General features: G+C 46.6%; 1 protein-coding gene across 7 annotated transcripts in view; it reads left to right on the top strand.

Annotated features, from left to right (window-relative positions):
• LOC124031418 (calcium-dependent secretion activator 1) overlaps positions 1 to 26,588 on the top strand; it is a 219,398-nt gene that overhangs the window by 42,781 nt on the left and 150,029 nt on the right. For all 7 annotated transcript variants that reach the window (XM_046342634.1, XM_046342633.1, XM_046342636.1 and 4 more), the window contains exons 2-3: positions 14,057 to 14,170; positions 16,019 to 16,351. In XM_046342634.1, coding sequence (XP_046198590.1) covers positions 14,057 to 14,170; positions 16,019 to 16,351 — 447 coding nt within the window. The remainder of the gene's footprint in view (positions 1 to 14,056; positions 14,171 to 16,018; positions 16,352 to 26,588) is intronic.

Genomic DNA, 26,588 nt, shown 5'->3' with positions numbered 1-26,588 from the left:
TGAAGAAGGTGCAGCAGTGCCTCTTCAACCTCAGGAGGCTGAAGAAATTTGGCTTATCACCAAAAGCACTCACAAACTTCTACAGATGCACAATCGAGAGCATCCTGGCGGGCTGTATCACCGCCTGGTACGGCAACTGCTCCACCCATAACCGTAAGGCTCTCCAGAGGGTAGTGAGGTCTGCACAACGCATCACCGGGGGCAAACTACCTGCCCTCCAGGACACCTACACCACCCGATGTCACAGGAAGGCCATAAAGATCATCAAGGACAGCAACCACCCGAGCCACTGCCTGTTCACCCCGCTATCATCCAGAAGGCGAGGTCAGTACAGGTGCATCAAAGCTGGGACCGAGAGACTGAAAAACAGCTTCTATCTCAAGGCCATCAGACTGTTAAACTGCCACCACTAACATTGAGTGGCTGCTGCCAACACACTGACACTGACTCAACTCCAGCCACTTTAATAATGGGAATTGATGGGAAATTATGTCAAATATATCACTAGCCACTTTAAACAATGCTACCTAATATAATGTTACATACCCTACATTATTCATCTCATATGCATACGTATATACTGTACTCTATATCATCTACTGCATCCTTATGTAATACATGTATCACTAGCCACTTTAACTATGCCACTTTGTTTACATACTCATCTCATATGTATATACTGTACTCGATACCATCTACTGTATCTTGCCTATGCTGCTCTGTACCATCACTCATTCATATATCTTTATGTACATATTCTTTATCCCTTTACACTGTGTATAAGACAGTAGTTTTGGAATTGTTAGTTAGATTACTTGTTGGTTATTACTGCATTGTCGGAACTAGAAGCACAAGCATTTCGCTACACTCGCATTAACATCTGCTAACCATGTGTATGTGACAAATAAAATTGGATTTGATTTGATTTATTCTCACCCACTCTTGTTGTCAGTGAATGAGATTTCTCTAAGAGAAAACAATGACATGTTATCTTTGTAGTGTACACTTGAACCAGGAGGGTCACAATTACCTATGTTCCAAATACACCCACAATTCCCATAGTAAACCTGGATCTGAAAGCACTATATAGGTGAAGGTGATATGAAGAACAATACTTGCCCTCAGATTCTACCAAATTCAGTCCTCTGATATCTGTGGGGTTTGGAGTCAGGAGTCAAGGATCTGAATTGATTAAAGTGTGTTTGGACAACTATTTCACCTCAACTCCGAAACCCGAATGCACATCTGCCCCTCCCCCCCGACACCTACCCCAACCCCAAGCCCTGGCAGGACATATTTCCCCTGATTCCTCTTAATGGAGTGGATGATTCCTAGAATTTAGCAGCTGGACTATATATTATTTGCGTAGCAGCAGTCATGTTACATTTGTATGTGTGTCTGCCTTTTTCTTAAACCAGTGTAATATGGAAGTAATAATACTCTGGACATATTGTTTACTGCCTATCACCATGCTTCACACATCGGCATGGGGGGGCTGTGTTTTTATCAGGGTATATGTCATGCAGGTGAAAGAGGACCCAAAAGCGACTTAACAGAAACAGAGTTTATTCTAGTCCAAACAGGGAATAACAGAAATCCTCTAGTCTGTAGAGGGGAATGACAGGAGAAGCGGCCACAGACTGCAGGTCGCTTCGGGTAGGCGCAGGCCGTAGTTGACAGAGACACCTGCTCACACGCAGCATCTGATGAAGGCAAAAAACACGACAGGACAGGGCGATACACAATCACAGCAAAAACACGACAGGACAGGGTGAAACGCAATCACAGCATGGTGAATACTAAACAAGGAACCGACGGGACAGGAACGGAACACAAAGGAATAAATAGGGACTCTAATCAGGGGAAAGGATCGGGAACAGGTGTGGGAAGACTAAATGATGATTAGGGGAATAGGAACAGCTGGGAGCAGGAACGGAACGATAGAGAGAAGAGAGAGCGAGAGAGTGAGAGGGGGAGGGGGAGAGAGAGGGATAGAAAGAGGGAAAGAACCCAATAAGACCAGCAGAGGGAAACGAACAGAATGGGGAGCACAGGGACAAGACATGATAATAAATGACAAACATGACAGTACCCCCACTCACCGAGCGCCTCCTGGCGCACTCGAGGAGGAATCCTGGCGGCAACGGAGGAAATCATCGATGAGTGAACGGTCCAGCACGTCCCGAGACGGAACCCAACTCCTCTCCTCAGGACCGTAACCCTCCCAATCCACTAAGTATTGGAGACCCCGTCCCCGAGAACGCATGTCCATGATCTTATGTACCTTGTAAATAGGTGCGCTCTCGACAAGGACGGGAGGGGGAGGGAAGACGAACGGGGTGCGAAGAAAGGGCTTAACACAGGAGACATGGAAGACAGGATGGACGCGACGAAGATGTCGCGGAAGAAGCAGTCGCACAGCGACAGGATTGACGACCTGGGAGACACGGAACGGACCAATGAACCGCGGAGTCAACTTACGAGAAGCTGTCGTAAGAGGAAGGTTGCGAGTGGAAAGCCACACTCTCTGGCCGCAACAATACCTTGGACTCTTATTCCTGCGTTTATTGGCGGCTCTCACAGTCTTCCCCGCAGACAAAGGCAGACCGGTAATGAAGTCTAAGGCGATGTGAGACCATGGTCGAGAAGGAATGGGGAGCGGTCTGAGACGACCGGCAGGAGGAGAGTTACCCGACTTAGTCTGCGCGCAGTCCGAACAAGCAGCCACGAAACGGCGCGTGTCACGCTCCTGAGTCGGCCACCAAAAGCGCTGGCGAATAGACGCAAGAGTGCCTCGAACACCGGGATGACCAGCTAACTTGGCAGAGTGAGCCCACTGAAGAACAGCCAGACGAGTGGAAACAGGAACGAAAAGGAGGTTACTAGGACAAGCGCGCGGCGACGCAGTGTGCGTGAGTGCTTGCTTAACCTGTCTTTCAATTCCCCAGACTGTTAACCCGACAACACGCCCATAAGGAAGAATCCCCTCGGGATCAGTAGAAGCCACAGAAGAACTAAACAGACGGGATAAGGCATCAGGCTTGGTGTTCTTGCTACCCGGACGGTAAGAAATCACAAACTCGAAACGAGCGAAAAACAACGCCCAACGAGCTTGACGGGCATTAAGTCGTTTGGCAGAACGGATGTACTCAAGGTTCTTATGGTCTGTCCAAACGACAAAGGAACGGTCGCCCCCTCCAACCACTGTCGCCATTCGCCTAGGGCTAAGCGGATGGCGAGCAGTTCACGGTTACCCACATCATAGTTGCGCTCAGATGGCGACAGGCGATGAGAAAATAAGCGCAAGGATGAACCTTATCGTCAGACTGGAAGCGCTGGGATAGAATGGCTCCCACGCCTACCTCTGAAGCGTCAACCTCGACAATGAATTGTCTAGTGACGTCAGGAGTAACGAGGATAGGAGCGGACGTAAAACGTTCTTTTAGAAGATCAAAAGCTCCCTGGGCGGAACCGGACCACTTAAAACACGTCTTGACAGAAGTAAGAGCTGTGAGAGGGGCAGCAACTTGACCGAAATTACGAATGAAACGCCGATAGAAATTAGCGAAACCTAAAAAGCGCTGCAACTCGACACGTGACCTTGGAACGGGCCAATCACTGACAGCTTGGACCTTAGCGGAATCCATCTGAATGCCTTCAGCGGAAATAACGGAACCGAGAAAAGTAACGGAGGAGACATGAAAAGAGCACTTCTCAGCCTTTACGTAGAGACAATTCTCTAAAAGGCGCTGTAGAACACGTCGAACGTGCTGAACATGAATCTCGAGTGACGGAGAAAAAAATCAGGATATCGTCAAGATAGACAAAAACAAAAATGTTCAGCATGTCTCTCAGAACATCATTAACTAATGCCTGAAAAACAGCTGGCGCATTGGCGAGACCGAACGGCAGAACCCGGTACTCAAAATGCCCTAACAGAGTGTTAAACGCCGTTTTCCACTCGTCCCCTCTCTGATGCGCACGAGATGGTAAGCGTTACGAAGGTCCAACTTAGTAAAGCACCTGGCTCCCTGCAGAATCTCGAAGGCTGATGACATAAGGGGAAGCGGATAACGATTCTTAACCGTTATGTCATTCAGCCTCGATAATCCACGCAGGGGCGCAGAGTACCGTCCTTCTTCTTAACAAAAAGAACCCCGCCCCGGCCGGAGAAGAAGAAGGCACTATGGTACCGGCGTCAAGAGACACAGACAAATAATCCTCGAGAGCCTTACGTTCGGGAGCCGACAGAGAGTATAGTCTACCTCGAGGAGGAGTGGTCCCCGGAAGGAGATCAATACTACAATCATACGACCGGTGAGGAGGAAGGGAGTTGGCTCGGGACCGACTGAAGACCGTGCGCAGATCATGATATTCCTCCGGCACTCCTGTCAAATCGCCAGGTTCCTCCTGAGAAGTAGGGACAGAAGAAACGGGAGGGATGGCAGACATTAAACACTTCACATGACAAGAAACGTTCCAGGATAGGATAGAATTACTAGACCAATTAATAGAAGGATTATGACATACTAGCCAGGGATGACCCAAAACAACAGGTGTAAACGGTGAACGGAAAATCAAAAAAGAAATAGTCTCACTGTGGTTACCAGATACTGTGAGAGTTAAAGGTAGTGTCTCAAATTTGATACTGGGAAGATGACTACCATCTAAGGCAAACATGGGCGTAGGCTTGTCTAACGGTCTGAAAGGAATGTTATGTTTCCGAACCCATGCTTCGTCCATGAAACAACCCTCAGCCCCAGAGTCAATCAAGGCACTGCATGTAGCACCCGAACCGGTCCAGCGTAGATGGACCGACATAGTAGTACAAGATCTAGATGAAGAGACCAGAGTAGTAGCGCTCACCAGTAGCCCTCCGCTTACTGATGGGCTCTGGCCTCTTACTGGACAAGAATTAACAAAATGTCCAGCAACTCCGCAATAGAGGCACAGGCGGTTGGTGATCCTCCGTTCCCTCTCCTTAGTCGAGATGCGAATCCCTCCCAGCTGCATGGGCTCAGTCTCAAAGCCAGAGGAGGGAGATGGTTGCGATGCGGAGCAGGGAAACACCGTTGATGCGAGCTCTCTTCCACGAGCCCGGTGACGAATATCTACCCGTCGTTCTATGCGGATGGCGAGAGCAATCAAAGAGTCCACATCTGAAGGAACCTCCCGGGAGAGAATCTCATCCTTAACCACTGCGTGGAGTCCCTCCAGAAAACGAGCGAGCAGCGCCGGCTCGTTCCACTCACTAGAGGCAGCAAGAGTGCGAAACTCAATAGAATAATCCGTTATGGACCGTTCACCTTGGCATAAGGAAGCCAGGGCCCTAGAAGCCTCCCTACCAAAAACTGAACGGTCAAAAACCCGAATCATCTCCTCTTTAAAGTTCTGGAACTTGTTAGAGCAATCAGCCCTTGCCTCCCAGATAGCTGTGCCCCATTCTCGAGCCCGGCCAGTAAGGAGTGAAATGACGTAAGCAACCCGAGCTCTCTCTCTAGAGTATGTGTTGGGTTGGAGAGAGAACACAATCTCACACTGCGTGAGAAAGGAGCGGCACTCAGTGGGCTGCCCGGAGTAGCAAGGTGGGTTATTAACCCTAGGTTCTGGAGGCTCGGCAGGCCAGGAAGTAACAGGTGGCACGAGACGTAGACTCTGGAACTGTCCAGAGAGGTCGGAAACCTGAGCGGCCAGGTTCTCCACGGCATGGCGAGCAGCAGACAATTCCTGCTCGTGTCTGCCGAGCATGGCTCCTTGGATCTTGACGGCAGTGTAACGAGCGTCTGAAGTCGCTGGGTCCATTCCTCGGTCGGTTCCTTCTGTCATGCAGGTGAAAGAGGACCCAAAAGCGACTTAACAGAAACAGAGTTTATTCTAGTCCAAACAGGGAATAACAGAAATCCTCTAGTCTGTAGAGGGGAATGACAGGAGAAGCGGCCACAGACTGCAGGTCGCTTCGGGTAGGCGCAGGCCGTAGTTGACAGAGACACCTGCTCACACGCAGCATCTGATGAAGGCAAAAAACACGACAGGACAGGGCGATACACAATCACAGCAAAAACACGACAGGACAGGGTGAAACGCAATCACAGCATGGTGAATACTAAACAAGGAACCGACGGGACAGGAACGGAACACAAAGGAATAAATAGGGACTCTAATCAGGGGGAAAGGATCGGGAACAGGTGTGGGAAGACTAAATGATGATTAGGGGAATAGGAACAGCTGGGAGCAGGAACGGAACGATAGAGAGAAGAGAGAGCGAGAGAGTGAGAGGGGGAGGGGGAGAGAGAGGGATAGAAAGAGGGAAAGAACCCAATAAGACCAGCAGAGGGAAACAAACAGAATGGGGAGCACAGGGACAAGACATGATAATAAATGACAAACATGACAGTATAGATGTAGAATGTGCTTATTTTATTGTCAGTGTGTAAGTGTTGCTATTTTCTGGTATACAGCTTAGCCTCCAGCTCTCCTTTGTGTGTTGAGAGCAGAGCTAGAGTGGATTAAGCATTTTTGGGGGATTACTGGTGCTACAGATAATTTAACCCACAGTCAGGTGCATATAGGTAGAGAGAATGAGGCGAAAGGACAGTATACAGCTGCCTACAGGATCAACCGTACAACCAATATCTGGTCTTTACTGTGGCCTCACACTGGGTCTATAAAATGAATGGCTACTGATCATCCTCCGTTCACTCACACCAGAGTGTAAGTGGAGGAGAGAGTAGAGGGATGAGGACAGGTTAGAGGTGTGAGAGGAAGCGAGAGTTTTCCAGGATGGATGGATGGGTTGATCAGTTATTGTGAAGTTCTCTGTTGTGCTGCTTAGGTCACACCTTCTGTGACTGTATATTGTGCCAGGAGAGTATGTGATACTGTAGTTCACCCCAGACATGCTGTCTACTCCGTGTCTGCTCCACTGTCTGATGAACTATATGGGTCTGATTGCGACAGGCATCTGGAGGTGAGAGATTGGCTGGCGTTCAGTCTTCATTAAACCCTGTGGCCCAGCTGGTCTGCTGAGACATCTTTCTCATCCAAATATGGGCTATTTATCAGTACTTGGCAGAGAGGTGAATGGGGTTGGGAAGGGCGAGGATCCACAGCTGATGATGGGTGTTTCGTTTAGTTTATTAGGATCCCCATTAGCTACTGCACATGCAGCAGCTACTCTTCCTGGGGTCCACATAAATGTACAAATACATGACAAAGTACAACTGCATTTGATGCCTAGGCCTAAGAGAATGCTTTGAACCAATTACCATGCTTTTGTTTTTAGATGTATTTAAGACCAGTTTATTGTTAATGAACCCTTCTGACAATGACTGTAACTCCTTGCTAAGAGTTTCAGTGAGCTCACTGGTTGTAGGTGCTGATGTGTAGATTTGTAGATATAGAGAAGAGTAACAGTCCAAGGCAACTGCCCTGAGGGATACCACACTGTACATATCTGATGTTAGAGAAGCTTCCATTGAAGAACACTCTCTGGGTTATATTGGATAAGTAACTCTCCAACCATGTGATGGCAGGTGATATAAAGCCATACAAATTATGATCAGTAACATAAAATGCTACACTGAAATCTAACAATACAGCTCTAACTATCATCTTGTTATCCATTTATTTTATTCAATCATCAGACATCTGAGTCAGTGCAGTATAAATTTAGTGGCCTTTCTTATATGCATGCTGAATGTCTGTAGTTAACTTGTTCTTTGAAAAATAGCATTGTATTCGGCGCATGTGTCAAAGTTTGATTTGATTTGTATTGGTTCAAACACAATTTGCTCCATCAGTTTACTAAGAACAGGCAGCAGCTGTTAGAGCCAACAAAGGGTGCTTTACTAATTTTATGTAGTGAAATTACTTTAGCTTCCTTCCACGCCTGTGGACACACAGACTCCTTTAGGCTTTGGTTAAATACAATGCAAATAGGGGTGGCAATATAGTCTGCTGCCATTCACAATAGTTTCCCATCAAGGTTGTCTTTACCTGGTGGCTTATCTTTATTGATGTACAAATACATGACAAAGTATAACAATTTTTTCCACCTCTTCCACACAAACTTGACCAAATTCAAAACAGCAATCCTTCTCTTTCATGATTAGATCTTTAGATCTTCAATACACAAAGATGATTGTTCACTGTTCAATGTTGTAATTTCATTGAACTTATTGGCTATATCAAAATATTTGGTTATAAATGACCCATCAACTTCAATGAACGATGGAGATTAATTGTTTTTTTTGCTCATAAAATATTTTAAGGTTTTTATGTACATTATCTTGTTTAGATAATATAATTAGTTTTTTAAATTAAGATTAGTCACAAAATGTCTCAATTGACAGTAAGTCAACCAATCAGCTGAGCAGCCTGACTTGTTTGACACTTTTTTTGCATAATTTCTTTGAACCATAAAATGTCTATTAGTGAAGATATGATCAATACAAGTGGATGTCACAGATCCAACACTATTGTTATACACTGTAGCTGGTTGAGTTATAACCTGGGTCATGTTACAGGCATTAATCACAGTAATGAGCTTTCTCTTGAGAGGAGAACTAGATGATAACCAGTCAATGTTCAGGTCACCAAGAAAATGTTTCTCTATTAGTATCTAACATCAGACACATATACTCCAGATACTGACAGTTTGCACTTGGTGGCCTATAGCATTACCCTAAAAGAAGAGGCTTCCGATGAGGCAGGTGAACCTGCAACCACAGCACTTATTTTAGAAACTTTTATTCAGGGAAGCCCAATTGAGACCAGGGTCTCATTCGCAATGGTGCCCTGAGTGCCCACATTATCACAGTCAAAGAAAATTAACATTCCAAAGAAAATAAGAAGAATAAAGATACAAATAAACTACTAGGTTTACAATATTACAATTTCAACAATTAAACCATTTACAATTAATGAAAATAACTACAATCCTCAATTAATTAATTTAACACCAGAGTCCTGAATGGCCCTGAATGGCACCAGAGAATCAAGACTGAAGGAATTTTGCAGGTTAATCCAGCAATAGGGGGCAATAAAACTAAAGGTGTCAAGGCTCAGGAGAAGACCCAGACATTTTCGAAGTAACAAAAGTCTATTACAAAAACAGGGGGGCAGGCAAGCAACATGTCAAGGTCATGCAGAGGTCAGTAGTCCAGAGCAGAGTCCGAAAGGTACTCACAGGTCAGAAATCCAGGGTGGTGTGACAAGGTACAGAATGACAGACAGGCTCAGCATCAAGCAAGGCAGAATGGTAAAAAAAACGGAAAAGCTGGAAAACAGAAACTAGAGACAGAAAGGAGCGCAGAGAAAAACACTGGTAGGCTTGACAAAACAAAACAAACTGGCAACAGACAAACAGAGAGCACAGGTATAAATACACTGGGGAAAATTAAGAAGACGGGTGACATCTGGAGGGGGTGGAGACAAGCACAAAGACAGCTGAAACAGATCAGGGTGTGACAAAAGGAGAATTGGTCAAGACCAGAGGGACCTCAAGAGTTAACCAACCCTGGGAGCGGGTTTGGTAGCGCATTCTTTTATACTTCAGCAAAAACATTATGTAAGTTGGTAGCTTGTGTAGTAGAGCTTTGTAAACATAAAAGGGTAATGAAGGGATCTACAGGACTTTATTGAGTACCAGCCAACCTTTTAATAGAGGATACAGTGGTGAGTATTAAAACTGTCACCTGTGATAAAGTGAATGGCACTATGGTAGACGACATCCACTTAATTTGTCATGAGATCCTCTCTGACCTTTACAGGAATATCCCTCTGAATATATTCAGTAACACCTCCCCTGCAGACATTCCTGTCTCAACGGTGCTGTCTAAGTAAGTCCTGTGTAGCTCAGTTGGTAGAGCATGGTGCTTGTAACGCCAGGGTAGTGGGTTCGATCCCCGGGACCACCCATACGTAGAATGTATGCACACATGACTGTAAGTCGCTTTGGATAAAAGCGTCTGCTAAATGGCATATATTATTATATTATTATTATATTAAGTCTCAGAAAATGCTAATATATTAATATTATCTAAGATTAGCAAATTACTCAGCTCATTAACTTTGTTTCTGAGGCTACATATATTTATATGAGCTAACTTTAACCCTTTCTGTGGTAGCTAAATCCGAACTCATATTGATAATAGGTTTTATTTGGAGTGTGTGAGTAGAGCTCACTAGATCCCAGAAAACTGTTGAGATTCTCTACATGGTGGATGGTGGATAAATGAGGATGGCTACTGTACAGAGTACTTTTAATCATCACCCTCATTTCAGGGTTTTAGTATAGCCCTCGGCAGAGAGGCTAGTAGTGGAAAGATCATGTTGAACTCTGAACCTTGACGCCATCAAGGGTAATCACTAAATGACTTCCTGGAGTTGCGTGTGAAATGGTGACCACGTTAAAAGTAACTTGGGACAGCTGTGGGAGGGGACAGATGGGGGAGGAGGTCCAGGGGTGGGTTGGTGGGCGTGGCTTTAGACATTAGTGTCATGGACAGAAGAGAAACCAAGACACACTGCTCCCTCATTATTTCTGATCGGGGCGGGGCCAATCTGCTGTACTTATTGCCTGTTTGTTTGTCTTGTGTAGAGGACAAAGGAGAGAGACCACATGAAGGGAGCATTGATAATACATTTGAATGAGTTACAGTATCTGGTTCCTTGCCAAAATGATGACAGAACGGTTGGCTACCCTCGCCTCTCTTCCTCTAAACATGTTGCGACTGTGTGGTAAAGACTTTGATAAATGATGGATGTCGTTTGGGTGATTATCCTCAGTCAACATCCCATTCCTAGATAGGACCTAAAAGTTTCATTATGGCTGTACTGCATCGTGTCACCTCATCTATGCTGCATCACTTTCTCTATCCTCCCAGTTAGACCTGCTCTCTTGTCTATCTCTGCTTCTACCAGCCTGTGTGTTTAGCTTGGGATGGAGAGAGACTGGCCAGTTTATTAGGTACACCCATCTAGTACGTGTTCGGACTCCAGAACAGCCTGAATTATTTTGGGTATGGAAACGTTGCTCAATTGGTATCAAAGGACCGAACGTGTGCCAGGAAAATGCTCCCCACACCATTACACCACCGCCACCGGCCTGTACCGTTGACAACAGGCAGGATGGGGCCATGGACTCATGCTGCTTACGCCAAATCCTGACTACCATCAGCATGACGCAGCAGGAACCGGGATTCATCAGACCAGGTGATGTTTTTCCACTCCTCAGTTGTTCAGTGTTGGTGATCGCTTTCTCACTGGAGCCACTTCTTCTAGTTTTTAGCTAATAGGAGTGGAACCCGATGTGGTCGTCTGCTTCAGTAGCCCATCCGTGACACCGACCGGCGAGTTGTGCGTTCCCCAATGCCATTATGCACTCCCTGTTGTACTGCACTCTTATTTGCTTGTTTGTAGCCTGTCTGTCAGCTTGCAAGATTCTTGCCATGAACGGTCCTTGGACCTCTCATCAATGAGCTGTTTTGCCCAAAGGACTGCTGCTGACTGGATGTTTTTTGTTTGTCGCACCCTTCTCGGTAAACCCTAGACACTGTCGTGTGTGATAAGCTCAGGAGGCCAGCCGTTTCTGAGATACTGGAACTGGCGTGCCTGGCACCAACGATCATGCCACGCTCATAGTCGCTTAGGTCACTCGTTTTGCCCATTCTAATGTTCAATCAAACAGTAACTGTATGCCTCTATGCCTGTCTGCCTGCTTTATATAGCAAGCCACGTTCACATGACTCACTGTTTGTCTGTAGGAATGAACCATTTTCATGAACGGGGTGGTGTAACTAATAAACTGTCCGCTGAGTGTACATTTGTACAAGTGACTTGCGCAGTATTACTGTGGCAACATCAGTCCAAACTCATTTCCTATCTATATTTGAACATCTTTAATGCCCAATCATTTATTTATAGCCTATATATCAGTCCTGTTGCCGTGGGATAATAGTTTTTTTTCCATACAGCGATTGCAAAAAACCTCCTCATTGTTACTGTCAGTTAAGAGACCCCAGTTTTAAAATGTTGGCGAGGGCTGTAAATCCAGAATTAATGTGGTATTTCTTTTGTCTTAAAAGCACTGTGAAGTTTACAAATAAAGATGTGGATGGGTCGTTCCATGAAATGAGTAACCTTTGCATCCCTTTTGATATTTAAAGTAGAAATTGTGCAGCAATAATGCATTTTAAAAGCCTGTTCAATTAAGTGCCCTTCAATATAGACCACATGGAGAATTCAATAAATCCTATTTTTTATATGAATAAACACTTGCTAAGGTGGCAAGATTCTGCATTTGAAATCCTATGACACAGGATGATTTTAACCCCCAAATGTCTCCCAAGTTTTCACAATGATTGTAAAGACCTAGTTATTTTGTTGCATTGACAAAGACATTTCTGAAGATGATTATTTATTTGATGCAGTGGTGTAAAGTATATAACAAAAAATACTTAAAGTAACTCTTACGTATTTTTGGTGGGTATCTGTACCTTACTTTACTATTTATATTTTTCACAACTTTTACTTCACTACATTCCTAAAGAAAATGATGTACTTTTTACGCCATACATTTTCCCTGACACCCAAAAGTACTATTTACATTTTGAATGCTTAGCAGGACAGGAAATGGTCAAATTCATGCACTTATCAAGTGAACATCCCTGGTCTTCCCTACTGCCTCTGATCTGGCAGACTCACTAAAGACACCCTTCGTTTTGTAAATGATGTCTGAGTGTCCTCCTGGCTATCCGTAAATAAAAATAAAATGGCCTCATCTGGTTTGCTTAATATAAGGAAATTATTTATACTTATTTTTGATACTTAAATATATTTTAGCAATTACTTTCGATACATAAGTATATTTAAAACAAAATAATTTTAGACTCTTACTCGAGCAGTATTTTACTGAGTGACTGACTTTTACTTGAGTCATTTTCTATTAGTGTATCTTTACTTTTAGCCAAGTATGACAATTGGTACTTTTCCCACCACTTATTTATGTTATTAGTGTTTCCTTTTAAGGTTATTGTTATTAAGTTCAACAATGTTAAGTGAACTGAAATCTCGTTTTAACGTGGTGAAACTATTCCTTTATAAACATTTTTGAAAATAAACATCTAATAGTCAAATCATAGTGTTAAAGCAGGTGAGCTGGTTCTACTCTTTTTGGCAATATTCTGGTGTTTTGTGGTAGAAACCTAAGCGGGTCGGGCATAACACGTCAACCCTGTTACCTACATCTGGACAGACTAGAAATGAGCTTCCATTTCCACTGTCACAAGGGGATTTTTGTTTGATTTAAGATGCAATTGTCAACACTGCTACTTTATTTGGCACTTAACAGGCATTTACTATAGTATGATTTTTATTTATTTACCTTCTTGATATGGAAAATATGTTTTTTATTAAGTTGCCTATGTACCCTTTATGACAGAATGTAACCATTTGGTCAAATCTGAAGTTTTTTTTCTTACAAAGTTACACATCTTAAAAAAAAACACCGAATTGGTGGAACAACCCAGATGTTAAAAACGTCATGAGATAGAACCATGAAATGTGTAATTGGTAATGGGAGGACTGAGATATAAGTGCTGGGACTGAGGCTGCGCAGGGCAGTTTCAATTTAGCACTGAAGAAGAAAGATCTATGCATGCAAAGAAGATCCAAAAAGAGGAGTTGTGTTATGTGAAGAAAGACAACTTTTTTTACTTTTTTTTTACTGTATATTCAACATTGATATAAACTTATTCAATTTATAAGGGGCCTGACAATAAATGTTTGAAGTGAAGTAATATGAAACCTGTGAGCTAACTTAATGTTACCATGATTCCTATTACTCTGTTGTTTCCCTCTATATTGTCTGTCTGTCTGTCTGTCTGTCTGTCTGTCTGTCTGTCTGTCTGTCTGTCTGTCTGTCTGTCTGTCTGTCTGTCTGTCTGTCTGTCTGTCTGTCTGTCTGTCTGTCTGTCTGTCTGTCTGTCTGTCTGTCTGTCTGTCTGTCTGTCTGTCTGTCTGTCTGTCTGTCTGTCTGTCTGTCTGTCTGTCTCAGATCAGTAAGCAGCAGTTACAGACGGTGAAGGAGCGTTTCCAGGCTTTCCTCAGTGGTGACACCCAGATAGTGGCAGACGAGGCCTTCATCAATGCAGTCCAGAGCTACTATGATGTGAGGCCCTACTCTCTCTCTGTGTGTGTGTGTGTGGGGGGTATTTGGACTGTGTTATCTATTGATTTGTATTCACCAATGATTTTTCTGCAGTTTTAAATAGTCCTCTGCAGACGAACCAAATCGTCTGGATGTTTGAGGAGACCTTTGGTCTGGTAAATGATGTGGAACACACAGACAGCTGCTTCCCTCAGGCAGTCTTATTAATGTTTTCCTCCTGCATCTGACAGATTCAAATGAATTGGACTTCCCAAAATAGGCCTCTAAAATATTAATAGTTCAGACAAAGGCTATGTGAGGTGCTAAGCTGAATCCATGGACATCTTGTGCTCCAGAAAAGTAGCTTTGAGTATGCCTATCCGGGGCCTCCCGAGTGGCGCCCGGGTTAGGTGGAGGGTTTGGCCGGCCGGGATGTCCTTGTCCCAACGCACTCTAGCGAATCCTTGTGGTGGGCCGGGCGCATTCACTCTGACTTCGGTCGCCAGCTGTACAGTGTTTCCTCCGACACATTGGTGCGGCTGGCTTCCGGGTTAAGCGAGCAGTGTGTCAAGAAGCAGTGCGGCTTGGCAGGGTCGTGTTTCAGTGGTCGCATGGCTCTCGACCTTCGCCTCTCCCGAGTCTCTACAGGAGTTGCAGCGATGGGCCATAACTGTAACTACCAATTGGATAACATGAAATTGGGGAGAAAAAGGGGTGAAAAGTACCCAAAAAATAAATACAAGAGAGTATAACTATCCATCCCGTTCAATATGTCTGCCTTGACAACTCTGAAATCACAGAAGAACGAGGTTTGAAACACTGTCTCAAAGCTTCCAAACCGCTACAGAAAATGAGACAAAAGTGAATGAGATTTACTCTGCCTGCAGAATTAATTGATACAACACTTCAATAAGCCTAAATTAGTGAATTGAAATGCTTCATTACTCAACACCCAGCTAAAGCTGGTTTTCCAATTCAATTAAAGCCCAATGCTCTTACTGACTGTGTTCTGGATGCTTACACACTCCCCACATCCCCACCTGCCTTAGAGCTTGGAGGAGACCTGGGGTGCTCTTCCTTGGCAGAATTTAGGATTAAGCTAAATTAAGACAACAAATTATAGCCCACATTTAAATTTTATTTTCTATATCAGCAGTTTCATTTTCAACACTCCCATTTGTGCATTGTTCCCTTCTTTTTGGCCCACTGAGAGCACTGCTGCTGTTTCAGAAAAGTTGCAAGTGCCCGAGGATGATACATGTCTGTGTATCTGTATGTCCATCCAGCCTCAGAGGCGATGGCCCTCAGTCTTCACCCTGCGTTAGGCACTGATTGGGAACAGGGAGCCTGTCACCGTGAACCATAAGCATGCTGCATGGTAGAGAGAGGGCCAACATCTGAGTCAGCCAGACACATTTCTCTTTCCCTAACCCTCACCCTTTGGCATGGAAAAATTGCTTCGTGAGAATTGTGGGAAAATAAATGTGCAGTTTGGGATTGAACAGATAAGCACAACAATGCCAGATTGAATTGAAACTACTATCATTTATTTTCCTCTGCACCTTCATCATGAAGACAGAAAGACCGAGCTGCAGCAAATCCTCAAAGAGAGAAGCAGTACTTTAGACGTTTCACTTCCCTCCAGAAGCAAAGACGTGTCAGGCTGCCACCAGGGCTTCTTTACGCAGATGCAGAGGAGAATGTCTCACAGAAAATAATGGGCAATTTCCAATTCAGAAATTGAGTTCAAATACAATTCATCCCAACCTCACAACCAAACTGTATGTTCTTCCTGTATGTTCTTTCTGCCTTTTTAATACTTGAACCACGTGCTTAATCCCCGCTCTATGCTCTTGACCGTGACCACAGATATTCCTGAAGAGTGACCGTGTGTCCCGGATGGTCCAGAGTGGAGGCTGCTCGGCCAGTGACTCGCGGGAGGTTTTCAAGAAGCACATTGAGAAGCGTGTCCGTAGCCTGCCGGAGATCGACGGCCTAAGTAAGGAGACAGTGCTCAGCTCCTGGATGGCCAAGTTTGACACAATCTACCGCGGAGAGGATGACCCCAGGAAGCACCAGCAGCGGATGACAGCCAGTGCAGCCTCAGAGCTCATCCTCAGTAAGGACCAGCTCTACGAGATGTTCCAGTCCATCCTGGGCATCAAGAAGTTTGAGCACCAGCTCCTCTACAATGCCTGTCAGGTGAGATAAGAGCTTCATCTCATGTCCTTTTCCCGACATTTGTCTTAACACTAACACTTTCACTGATGGAGATTTCTCTGTTTCACTCCTTTATCTATGTCTGAGAGGTGACTTTGAGGTGCCGTGTCAACTTTTAACACCTTTTTGAGGCTTTGATTTGAAGCTTGCTTCCCATTAAATTCCAATGGGTTGAAATGGTAAAAGTGTGCTGTGAAATCAGCCTTACTTTAAACCCCTGGAAAATCCATCCACCTTCCAGGGTTATTAGATGAATAGGCACCTGTCACAGAAAAGCACAGTGTTTAGTGTGGGATTGAAAACCCTTTAATCCAAGCAGGAAAGAGGACCAGAATGAATACTTCAAAAAAATATGACCATTGTGAGATGGAGAGAGAGTGTGGGTGGTGTGAAGGGCACTACGGCGGCAGAACAATAGATGAGTGTGACTACCAAGGTACTGTGCTAACGGCAATCATATTATATCATAGAGAATGGAATGGATAGCTATTGATCATTGTTGAATGGAGAGGGTGGGCTGAGAAGTAGGCAGCCAGAATAATAGGACGATGGTGGCCTTTAAAGAGGGGGTCCACATGTCAGTCATACTGGGTTCAATGGAAGAAGGTGTAGTGAGCCCTTTAGGATGTCTTAAGTCATCATCCAGGCTTTTGTCTGTCCAGGATTAACCATTCAGTTGCCACACACACAGGACGCTGGCCAGGTAGCCTTGCAGTTAAGAGCGTTGGGCCATTAACTAAAAGGTTGCTGGTTTGAATCCCCAAGCCTACTAGGTGACAAATTTGTAGATGTGTCATTGAGCAATGCACTTAACCCTAATTGCTCCTGTTAAGCAAATCAATTTGTATTTGTCACATGCGCCGAATACAACAGGTGTAGACGTTACCGTGAAATGTTTACTTACAAGCCTACAATGCAGTTCAAGAAATAGAGTTAAGAAAATATTTACTAAATAAAATAAGAAGTAACACGATAATATAACAATAACGAGGCTATACAGGGGGTACAGGTACGGAGTCAATGTGCGGGGGTACAGGTTTGTTCGAGGTAATTTGTACATGTAGGTGGGTGTAAAGTGACTATGCATAGATAATGTCAATTGTCCAGGTGGCCATTTTATTAAATGTTCAGCAGTCTTATGGCTTGGGGCCTTTTGGACCTAGACCTGGTGCTACGGTACCGCTTGCCGTGCGGTAGCAAAGAGAACAATCCATGACTTGGGTGACTGGACATTTTAGACCTTTTTCTATCACCGCCTAGTATATAAGTCATGGATGGCAGGAGCTTGGCCCCGTTGATGTACTGGGCCGTACGCACAGCCCTCTGTAGCACCTTACGGTCAAATGCCGAGCAGTTGCCATACCAGGCAGTGATGCAACCAGTCAGGATGCCCTTGATGGTGCAGCTGTAAAAAAATTAATGCCAAATCCTTTCAGTGTCCTGAGGGGAAAAGTTGTTGCCGTGCCCTCTTCACAACTGTCTTGGTGTGTTTGGACCATGATAGTTTGTTGGTGATGTGGACACCAAGGAACTATCGACCTGCTCCACTCAGCCCCGTTGATGTTCATGTCTTTTCCAGCTCCTTTGTCTTGTTCACATTGAGGGAGAGGTTGTTGTCTTGGCACCAGACTGCCAGGTCTCTGACCTCCTCCCTTTCTCATCGTTGTCGGTGATCAGGCCTAACACTGTTTTGTCATCAGGAAAATTAATGATGGTGTTGGAGTCGTGCTTGGCCATGCAGTCGTGGGTAAACAGGAAGTACAGGAGGGAACTAAGCACGCACCCCTGAGGTGCCAAAGTGTTGCCTACCCTTTATACCTGGGGGCGGCCTGTCAGGAAGTCCAGGGTCCAGTTGCAAAGGGAGGTGTTTAGTCCCAGGATCCTTAGCTTAGTCGAGAGATTTGTGGGGCACTATGGTGTTGAACGCTGAGCTGTAGTCAATGAACAGCATTGACAGGAGGGAACTAAGCACGCACCCCTGAGGAGCCCTGCCACATCTGACGAGCGCCAGAGCCGGTGAAGTAGGATTCAATCTTAATCACTCTGGATAAGAGCGTCTGCTAAATGATTCAAATGTAAAAGTAAAAAATGTTCAGGCTTAGCCATTGTATTCTCTTTTTAAGACCCTAGGTATCATTGTAGTCCAGGCCAAGATTGAAATGACTTTTCTGATGTTTCTTAATTCAATAATGTGTCCCATCCACGCTCCTGGTTCCAATTAAAAGGCAGGGCCACCCCTGAACATTAATACTGCTAGTGACTCATCTTCTGGCAGGGACACAGGAAGTCCTGTCAGCTCTATCTGTATCTGCCTCTAACACAGAATGACACTTGTCAAGCCTATTGCTGTGGCTTCAACTGACATGTTTCTTCTCATGTACATTTTCCATCTCCCCCGAAAGAGTGAAAATGAATGATCTGTTGGATGTGCAAACAGATATCTGCACAGACTTGCTGTGTGTTACATGGAATTATGTCTGTGCCTTTGCTCTGTTTTCAAGAATATGATTTAGTTTTCCACTGCTGTGGTTTGACGACAAAATTACTGTGAATATCATCACACACACACACACACACACACACACACACACACACACACACACACACACACACACACACACACACACACACACACACACACACACACACACACACACACACACACACACACACACACACACACACACACACACACACACACACACACACACACACACACACACACACACACACACACACACTGTTATGACACATTAAATGAGGCCAGTCCATGCCAGAGCATGCGCTGACCAGCTGGCAAGTGTCTTCACTGACATTTTCAACCTCTCCCTGACTGTCTGTAATACCTAAATGTGTCAAGCAGACCACCAAGAACTCCAAGGTAACCTGCCTAAATGACTACCGCCCTGTAGCACTCACATCTGTGGCCATAAAAAGCTTTGAAATGCTGGTCATGGCTCACATCAACACCATCATCCCGCAGTGGAGGCTCATGGTGTAGCCGGAGGAAAGCTAGCTTATGTCCTTCTCTGGGTACATTGACTTTAATACAAAACCTGGGAGGCTCATGGTTCTCACCCTTTTCCATAGACTTATACAGTAATTGTGACAACTTCCTGAGGACATCCTCCAACCTATCAGAGCTCTTGTAGCATGAACTTACATGTTGTCATCCCAATCAAAGGAGCAGAGAATGACTCTAGTACTGGAAGCATAAGCTACAGCTAGCTAGCACTGGTGAGTAATTGACTCAAAGAGAGAGAAAGGCAACAAATTAATTTATTTCAAAATTAAGTAGCAAGATATAGAGAGAGTGCGATATTTCATAGTATATTTTTAAAAACGTTCACTTACTTAGCTAGCATCGAATGCAGCTGGCTATTTTAGCTTACTCAATCACCTGGCTCAAACAGAAAGGGATGCTATGTTACCTAGCTAGCTATGGCTATCCAACCCTGGAACTCTTCAAAGTCAAGGTAAGGTTTTGGTTTTCTAAATGTATTTTCACCCGGGCCCGCCGGTGTAACAGCGATTCTGCTAGCTGCTGACTATACACTGTACACTGATTACTAACGTGTTAGTTCTAGTAGCTATGTTGACTACGATGTGACAACAATGTAGGCTGTGTTGTAGTGGTTCGTGGTCATGACGGTTTGGCTTGGAAAGGTTTTTTCACCTGGTCACAGACAGCTGATATGTTGTGCACAAGTCCACAAGCGAAGGGAAAAGTTGAGAGGAGGAGAGCGCGTAGATAGATGAGAGAAGGAATTATATATATAACAAACTGTTTGTATGTGGCTGTTATGAATGTGAACTGTGTGGGCATGATCAGGGGTGTATTTATTGCACTGATTCTGTTGAAAAACGTTTCTCAAACGGAAGTGGGGATAAATATACCTGAATTTGTCTGATAGAAACTCTTGTTGGACTGATGTTTACACATTAGATCAGCTAGATGCAGGCAAGAGTGTGCAAGACGGTATTGAATGTGTCACTGTCACCTTGATTACTCAAAATTATCTCCAAAATTAACCTACGTTGTGAACTTTCCTTCCTCGGCTAGGTTGTAGCAACCTCATGATGGGTACAGGGAAAAATGTTGTATCATGTAGTAGCATAAGCCTATTGCTGTTACATTGAACTGGGTGAACGGAGTATGAATGACAGTCATCCAATATGCTGCAATAGAAATAAGACCATGTTAATCCTCCCTCATCTTAAATATCACCGACTGCCACTGCACATCGGGCCACACACATGTGGCCCGATGTGGTGAGGGTAGGCAACACCACATCTGCCGCACTGACCCTCAACACGGGTGCCCCTCAGCGGTGTGTGCTTAGTCCACTCCTTTACTCCCTTTTTCACCCATGACTGTGTTGCCACGCACGACTCCATTACCATCATTAAGTTTGCAGATGACTCGATGGTGGTATGCCTGATCACCGATGACGATGAGACAGCCTACAGGGAGGAGGTCAGAGACCTGGCAATGTGTTGCCAGGACAACAACCTCTCTCTCAATGTTAGCAAGACAAAGGAGCTGTTCGTGGACTACAGGAGATGAATGGTCGAGCATGTCCACATCGACGGAGCTGTAGTGGAGCATGTCGAGAGCTTCAAGTACCTCGGGGTCTACATCATTAAGGAATGGTCTACACTCCCCAATCATGGGCCACACACACCAAGACAGTCGAGATAAACGCCTCTTCCCTCTCAGGAGGCTGAAAAGATTCAGTATGGGCCCTCAGATTTGTAAGTCGCTCTGGATAAGAGCGTCTGCTAAATGACTTAAATGTAATGTAAATGTAATGTAGATCCTCAAAAAGTTATACAGCTGCACCATTGAGAGTATCTTGACTGGCTGCATCATCGCAAGGTGCTACAGACGGTAGTGTGTAGCCCAGCAAATCACTGGGGCCGAGCTCCCTGCCACCCAGGACCTGTATACCAGGTAGTGTCAGAGGAAGGCCCTAAAAATTGTCAATGACTCCAGACACCCAAGTCATAGACTGTTCTCTCTGCTACCAGACGGCAAGTGGTACCGATGCACCAAGTCTGGAACCAACAGGACCCTGAACAGCTTCTACCTCCAAGACATACGACTGCTAAATAGTTAGTCCAGGTAGCTAGTGGTTAGGTATTTAACTATCTGCATTGACCCTTTTTGATTCTTTTGACTCATCACATGTGCTGCTACTACTGTTTATTATCTATCCTGTTTCCTAGTCACTTTATCCCTACCTATATATACAGTGCCCACCACTAATATTGGCACCCTTGGTAAATACAGTTGAAGTCGGAAGTTTACATACACTTAGGTTGGAGTCATTAAAACTCGTTTTCCAACCACTCCCAAAATTTCTTGTAAACAAACTATAGTTTTGGCAAGTCAGTTAGGACATATACTTTGTGCATGACACAAGTAAATGTTCCAACAATTGTTTACAGACAGATTCTTTCACTTATAATTGTAACGATCTGAGTGTAGTGGGTGAGGAGTCAAGCGCAGGAAGCAGAGAGTTCAGGTGAGTGCTATTTTAATGCACCGACAAACGGCGAACATAAGCCAACCCTCACGAACACACAGGGCGTAATGAACAAACAAAATGCCCCAAACAGGGGGACTTAAACGGTCCAGGGAAAACCCACAAAATGGGAAAACACAAAACCCCATAGACGTGCACACAAGTACACTAAACAGATGGTCACAATAATTAATCCCGCACAAGGAACTCTGCGGGCCGGCTGACTAATAAAGCCTACTACCTAATTCAAAACAGGTGCACTCAATCAACACATAAGGAGGGGGAGGAAATAATCAGTAGCAGCTAGTAGGCCGGCGACGACGACCACCGAGCGCCACCCGAACGGGAAGGGGAGTGTCCTTCGGTCGGAGTCGTGACAGTACCACCCCCTTGACGCATGTCTCCCGCAGCACGCCGACACCGGCTTCGAGGTCGACCCGGAGGATGAGGCGCAGGGCGATCCTTATGGAGGCGATGGAAATCCCTCAACATTGATGGATCCAAAATGTCCCTGGTGGGTACCCAGCACCTCTCCTCCGGACCGTACCCCTCCCAGTCCACGAGGTACTGCAGGCCCCTCACCTGTCCAGAATGGCCCGTATTGTATACGCCGGGGACCCCTCGATGTCCAGAGGGGGAGGAGGGACCTCCAGTACCTCACCGTCCTGTAGGGGACCAGCTACCACCGGCCTGAGGAGAGACACATGAAACGAGGGGTTAATATGATAATAGGAAGGGAGTTGTAATCGATAAGACACCTCGTTTATTCTCCTCAGGACTTTGAACGGCCCTACACACTGCGGCCTAAGCTTTCGGCAGGGCACGAGGAGGGGTAGGTTTTGGGTCGAGAGCCAGACCCTGTCCCCTGGTACAAACACGGGGGCCTCACTGTTGTGGCGGTCAGCACTCCTTTTCTGCCGTCCACTAGACTGTTGAAGGGATTCCTGGACGGCCCTCCAGGTCTCTTTGGAGCGCTGCACCCATTCCTCTACCGCAGGAGCCTCGGTCTGGCTCGGATGCCACGGTGCCAGGACCGGCTGGTACCCCAACACACACTGAAAGGGGGACACATTAGTAGAGGAGTGGCGTAGTGAGTTCTGGGCCATTTCAGCCCAGGGGATGTATCTCGCCCACTCCCCTGGCCGGTCCTGGCAGTATGACCGCAGAAACCTACCCACCTCCTAGTTTACTCTCTCCACCTGCCCATTACTTTCGGGGTGATAACCGGAGGTCAGGCTGACCGAGACCCCCAGACGCTCCATGAACGCCCTCCATACTCGGGACGTGAACTGGGGGCCCCGATCAGAAACAATGTCCTCCGGCACCCCGTAGTGCCGGAAGACATGGGTGAATAATGCATCCGCAGTCTGTAGGGCTGTTGGGATACCGGGCAACGGGAGGAGACGGCAGGACTTAGAGAACCGATCCACAATCACCAGAACCGTGGTGTTGCCCTGAGACGGGGGAAGGTCGGTCAGGAAATCTACGGATAGATGTGACCATGGCCATTGTGGAATGGGGAGGGGTTGTAACTTCCCTCTAGGAAGGTGCCTAAGAGCCTCTGGGTGCATACCGAACAGGAGGAGACATAAACCTTAACGTCCCTAGCCAAGGTAGGCCACCAATACCTCCCCCGAAGGCTCCCCACTGTCCTCCTCACCCCAGGGTGACCCGAGGAGGGTAGGATGTGAGCCCACCGAATCAGTTGGTCCCGAACACCAAGCGGCACGTACCTCCGCCCCGCCGGACACTGAGGAGGCGCGGGTTCAGCCCGTAACGCCCGCTCGATGTCCGAGTCCACCTCCCATACCACCGGTGCCATCAGCTTTGAGGCCGGAAGGATGGGAGTAGGTTCGGTGGACCTATCCTCCGTGTCGTAAAGGCGGGACAGTGCGTCCGCCTTCACGTTCTGGGAGCCCGGTCTATATGATAAAGTGAACCGGAATCGAGTGAAAAACATGGCCCACCTTGCCTGCCGCGGGTTCAGTCTCCTAGCTGCCCGAATATACTCCAGATTTTGGTGGTCGGTCCAGATGAGAAAGGGGTGCTTAGCCCCCTCAAGCCAGTGTCTCCACACCTTCAGAGCCCTGACCACCGCTAACAACTCCCGGTCCCCCACATCATAGTTACGCTCCGCTGGGCTGAGCTTACTCGAGAAGAAAGCGCAGGGGCGGAGTTTTGGTGGTGTACCCGAGCACTGTGATAGCACGGCACCCACCCCAGCCTCGGATGCGTCCATCTCCACTATGAATGCTAGAGAGGGGTCCGGATGCGCCAACACGGGTGCATCCGTGAACAGCACCTTCAACCTGTTGAAAGCTCTGTCCGCCTCTGCCGACCATCGCAACCGCACCGGGCCCCCCTTTAGCAGTCAGGTAATTGGAGCCGCTACCTGGCCAAAACCCCGGATAAACCTCCGGTAGTAGTTGGCGAAACCCAAAAACCCCTGCACCTCTTTTACCGTGGTTGGAGTCGGCCAATTACGCACGGCCTTACTGCGGTCACCCTCCATCTCCAACCCCGAGGTGGAAATGCGATAACCCAGAAAGGAGACGGCTCGTTTGGAGAACACACACTTCTCAGCCTTGATGTATAGGTCATGCTCCAGCAGTCTACCAAGCACCTTGCGTACCAGAGACACATGCGCGGTGTGAGTGGCTGAGTAGATCAGAATGTCATCGATATAAACAACCGCTGCCCGTGCAGGTCCCTGAGAATATCGTCTACAAAGGTTTGAAAAATGGCTGGAGCATTTTTTTAACCCATACGGCATGATGCAGTACTCATAGTGGCCCGATGTGGTACTAAATGCGGTTTTCCACTCGTCTCCCTTCCGAATACGCACCAGGCTATACGCGCTCCTGAGATCCAATTTTGTGAAGAACTGCGCTCCCTGAAAGGATTCCACTGCCGTAGCAATGAGAGGTAGTGGGTAGCTAAACCCCACTGTGATGGCATTTAGACCTCTATAATCAAACACGAACGCAATCCTCCCTCATTCTTCTTCACAAAAAAGAAACTTGAGGAGACGGGTGAAATGGAGGACCGAATGTACCCCTGTCCCAGAGACTCCGTGATATATGTCTCCATAGCCAACGTCTCCTCTTGGGACAATGGGTACACGTGACTATTGTGAAGCGCAGCGTTACCCTGGAGATCTATCGCACAATCCCTTCCCGGTCGATGTGGTGGTAATTTAGTCGCCTTCTTTTTACTAAAAGCGATTGCCAAATCGGCATACTCGGGGGGGAATGCACACTGTGGGACCCTGGTCTGGACTTTCCACCGAGGTGGCACAGACGGAAACTCCCAGAAACCTTCCAGAACACTCCTCTGACCACCCCTGGAGAACCCCCTGTTTCCACAAAATTTTAGGATTGTGTCGGGCCAGCCAGGGAATCCCTAACACCACTGGAAACGCAGGCGAATCAATAATATAGAGACTGATACGCTCCCTATGATTCCCCTGCGTTCCCATGTCTAGTGGGATCGTGGTCTCCCTGACCACCCCTGACCCTAATGGCCGGCTATCTAGGGAGTGCACGGGAAAGGGAGAATCTATCGGCACAAGCGGAACACCTAATTTAATAGCAAGTCCGCGATCCATAAAGTTCCCAGCTGCTCCTGAATCGACTAGCGCCCTATGCTGGGAAGAGGGAAACATTTTTAAGGTGCTGGGTGGTGGAGGTGCTGGGTGGTGGAACACACAGGACCCTCTCCGAACTCCCGCGGGCAGCCAGCAAATTGTCCAGTCGGATGGACATGTCAATTAGCTCATCCAAGGAAAGAGTGGTGTCCCGACACGCTAGCTCCCTGCGGACGTCCTCCCGGAGACTACACCTGTAGTGGTTGATAAAGGCCCTGTCGTTCCACCCGGATCCTGCTGCCAAGGTACGGAACTCCAACGTGTAATCCTGGGCGCTCCTTTTCTCCTGCCGAAGATGGAATAGTCGTTCTCCCGCCGCTCGTCCATCTGGAGGATGGTCAAACACGGCGCGGAAGCGGCGAGAAAACTCGGGGTAGTGCTCCTTAGCTGAGTCTGGGCCATTCCAAACTGCATTTGCCCACTCCAGAGCACGACCCGTGAGGCAGGAGATGAGGACAGTCACCCTCTACGCTCCCGATGGAGTAGGTCTGACGGTGGCCAGGTACAGTTCTAGCTGGAGTAAGAACCCCTGGCACCCTGCTGCCGCTCCATCATAGACCCTCGGGAGCGTAAGACGGAGGGTGCTGGAGTCGGGAGATGGGGAGTCCTGAGGAGGGGGGGCCGAAGGTGGAGAGAGGAGACCGCTTCTCTCCCATCGGTCCATTCTCTCCATCACCAGATCCATCGCCATTCCGATCCGATGGAGAACGGTGGTGTGATGTAGAACGCTCTCTTCCATCGATGGGAGGGGAGTGGCTGTCGCTCCTGCTGACTCCATTCCTCAGGGTGGGGATTCTGTAACGATCTGAGTGTAGTGGGTGAGGAGTCAAGCGCAGGAAGCAGAGAGTTCAGGTGAGTGCTATTTTAATGCACCGACAAACGGCGAACATAAGCCAACCCTCACGAACACACAGGGCGTAATGACCAAACAAATCCCCCCAAACAGGGGGACTTAAATGGTCCAGGGAAAACCCACAAAATGGGAAAACACAAAACCCCATAGACGTGCACACAAGTACACTAAACAGATGGTCACAATAATTAA

This window comes from Oncorhynchus gorbuscha, linkage group LG03, assembly GCF_021184085.1.
Source record: "Oncorhynchus gorbuscha isolate QuinsamMale2020 ecotype Even-year linkage group LG03, OgorEven_v1.0, whole genome shotgun sequence".
Lineage (NCBI taxonomy): Eukaryota > Metazoa > Chordata > Actinopteri > Salmoniformes > Salmonidae > Oncorhynchus > Oncorhynchus gorbuscha.
The sequence above is the reverse complement of the archived record's forward strand: the minus strand, read 5'-3'. Positions and strand labels throughout refer to the sequence as shown.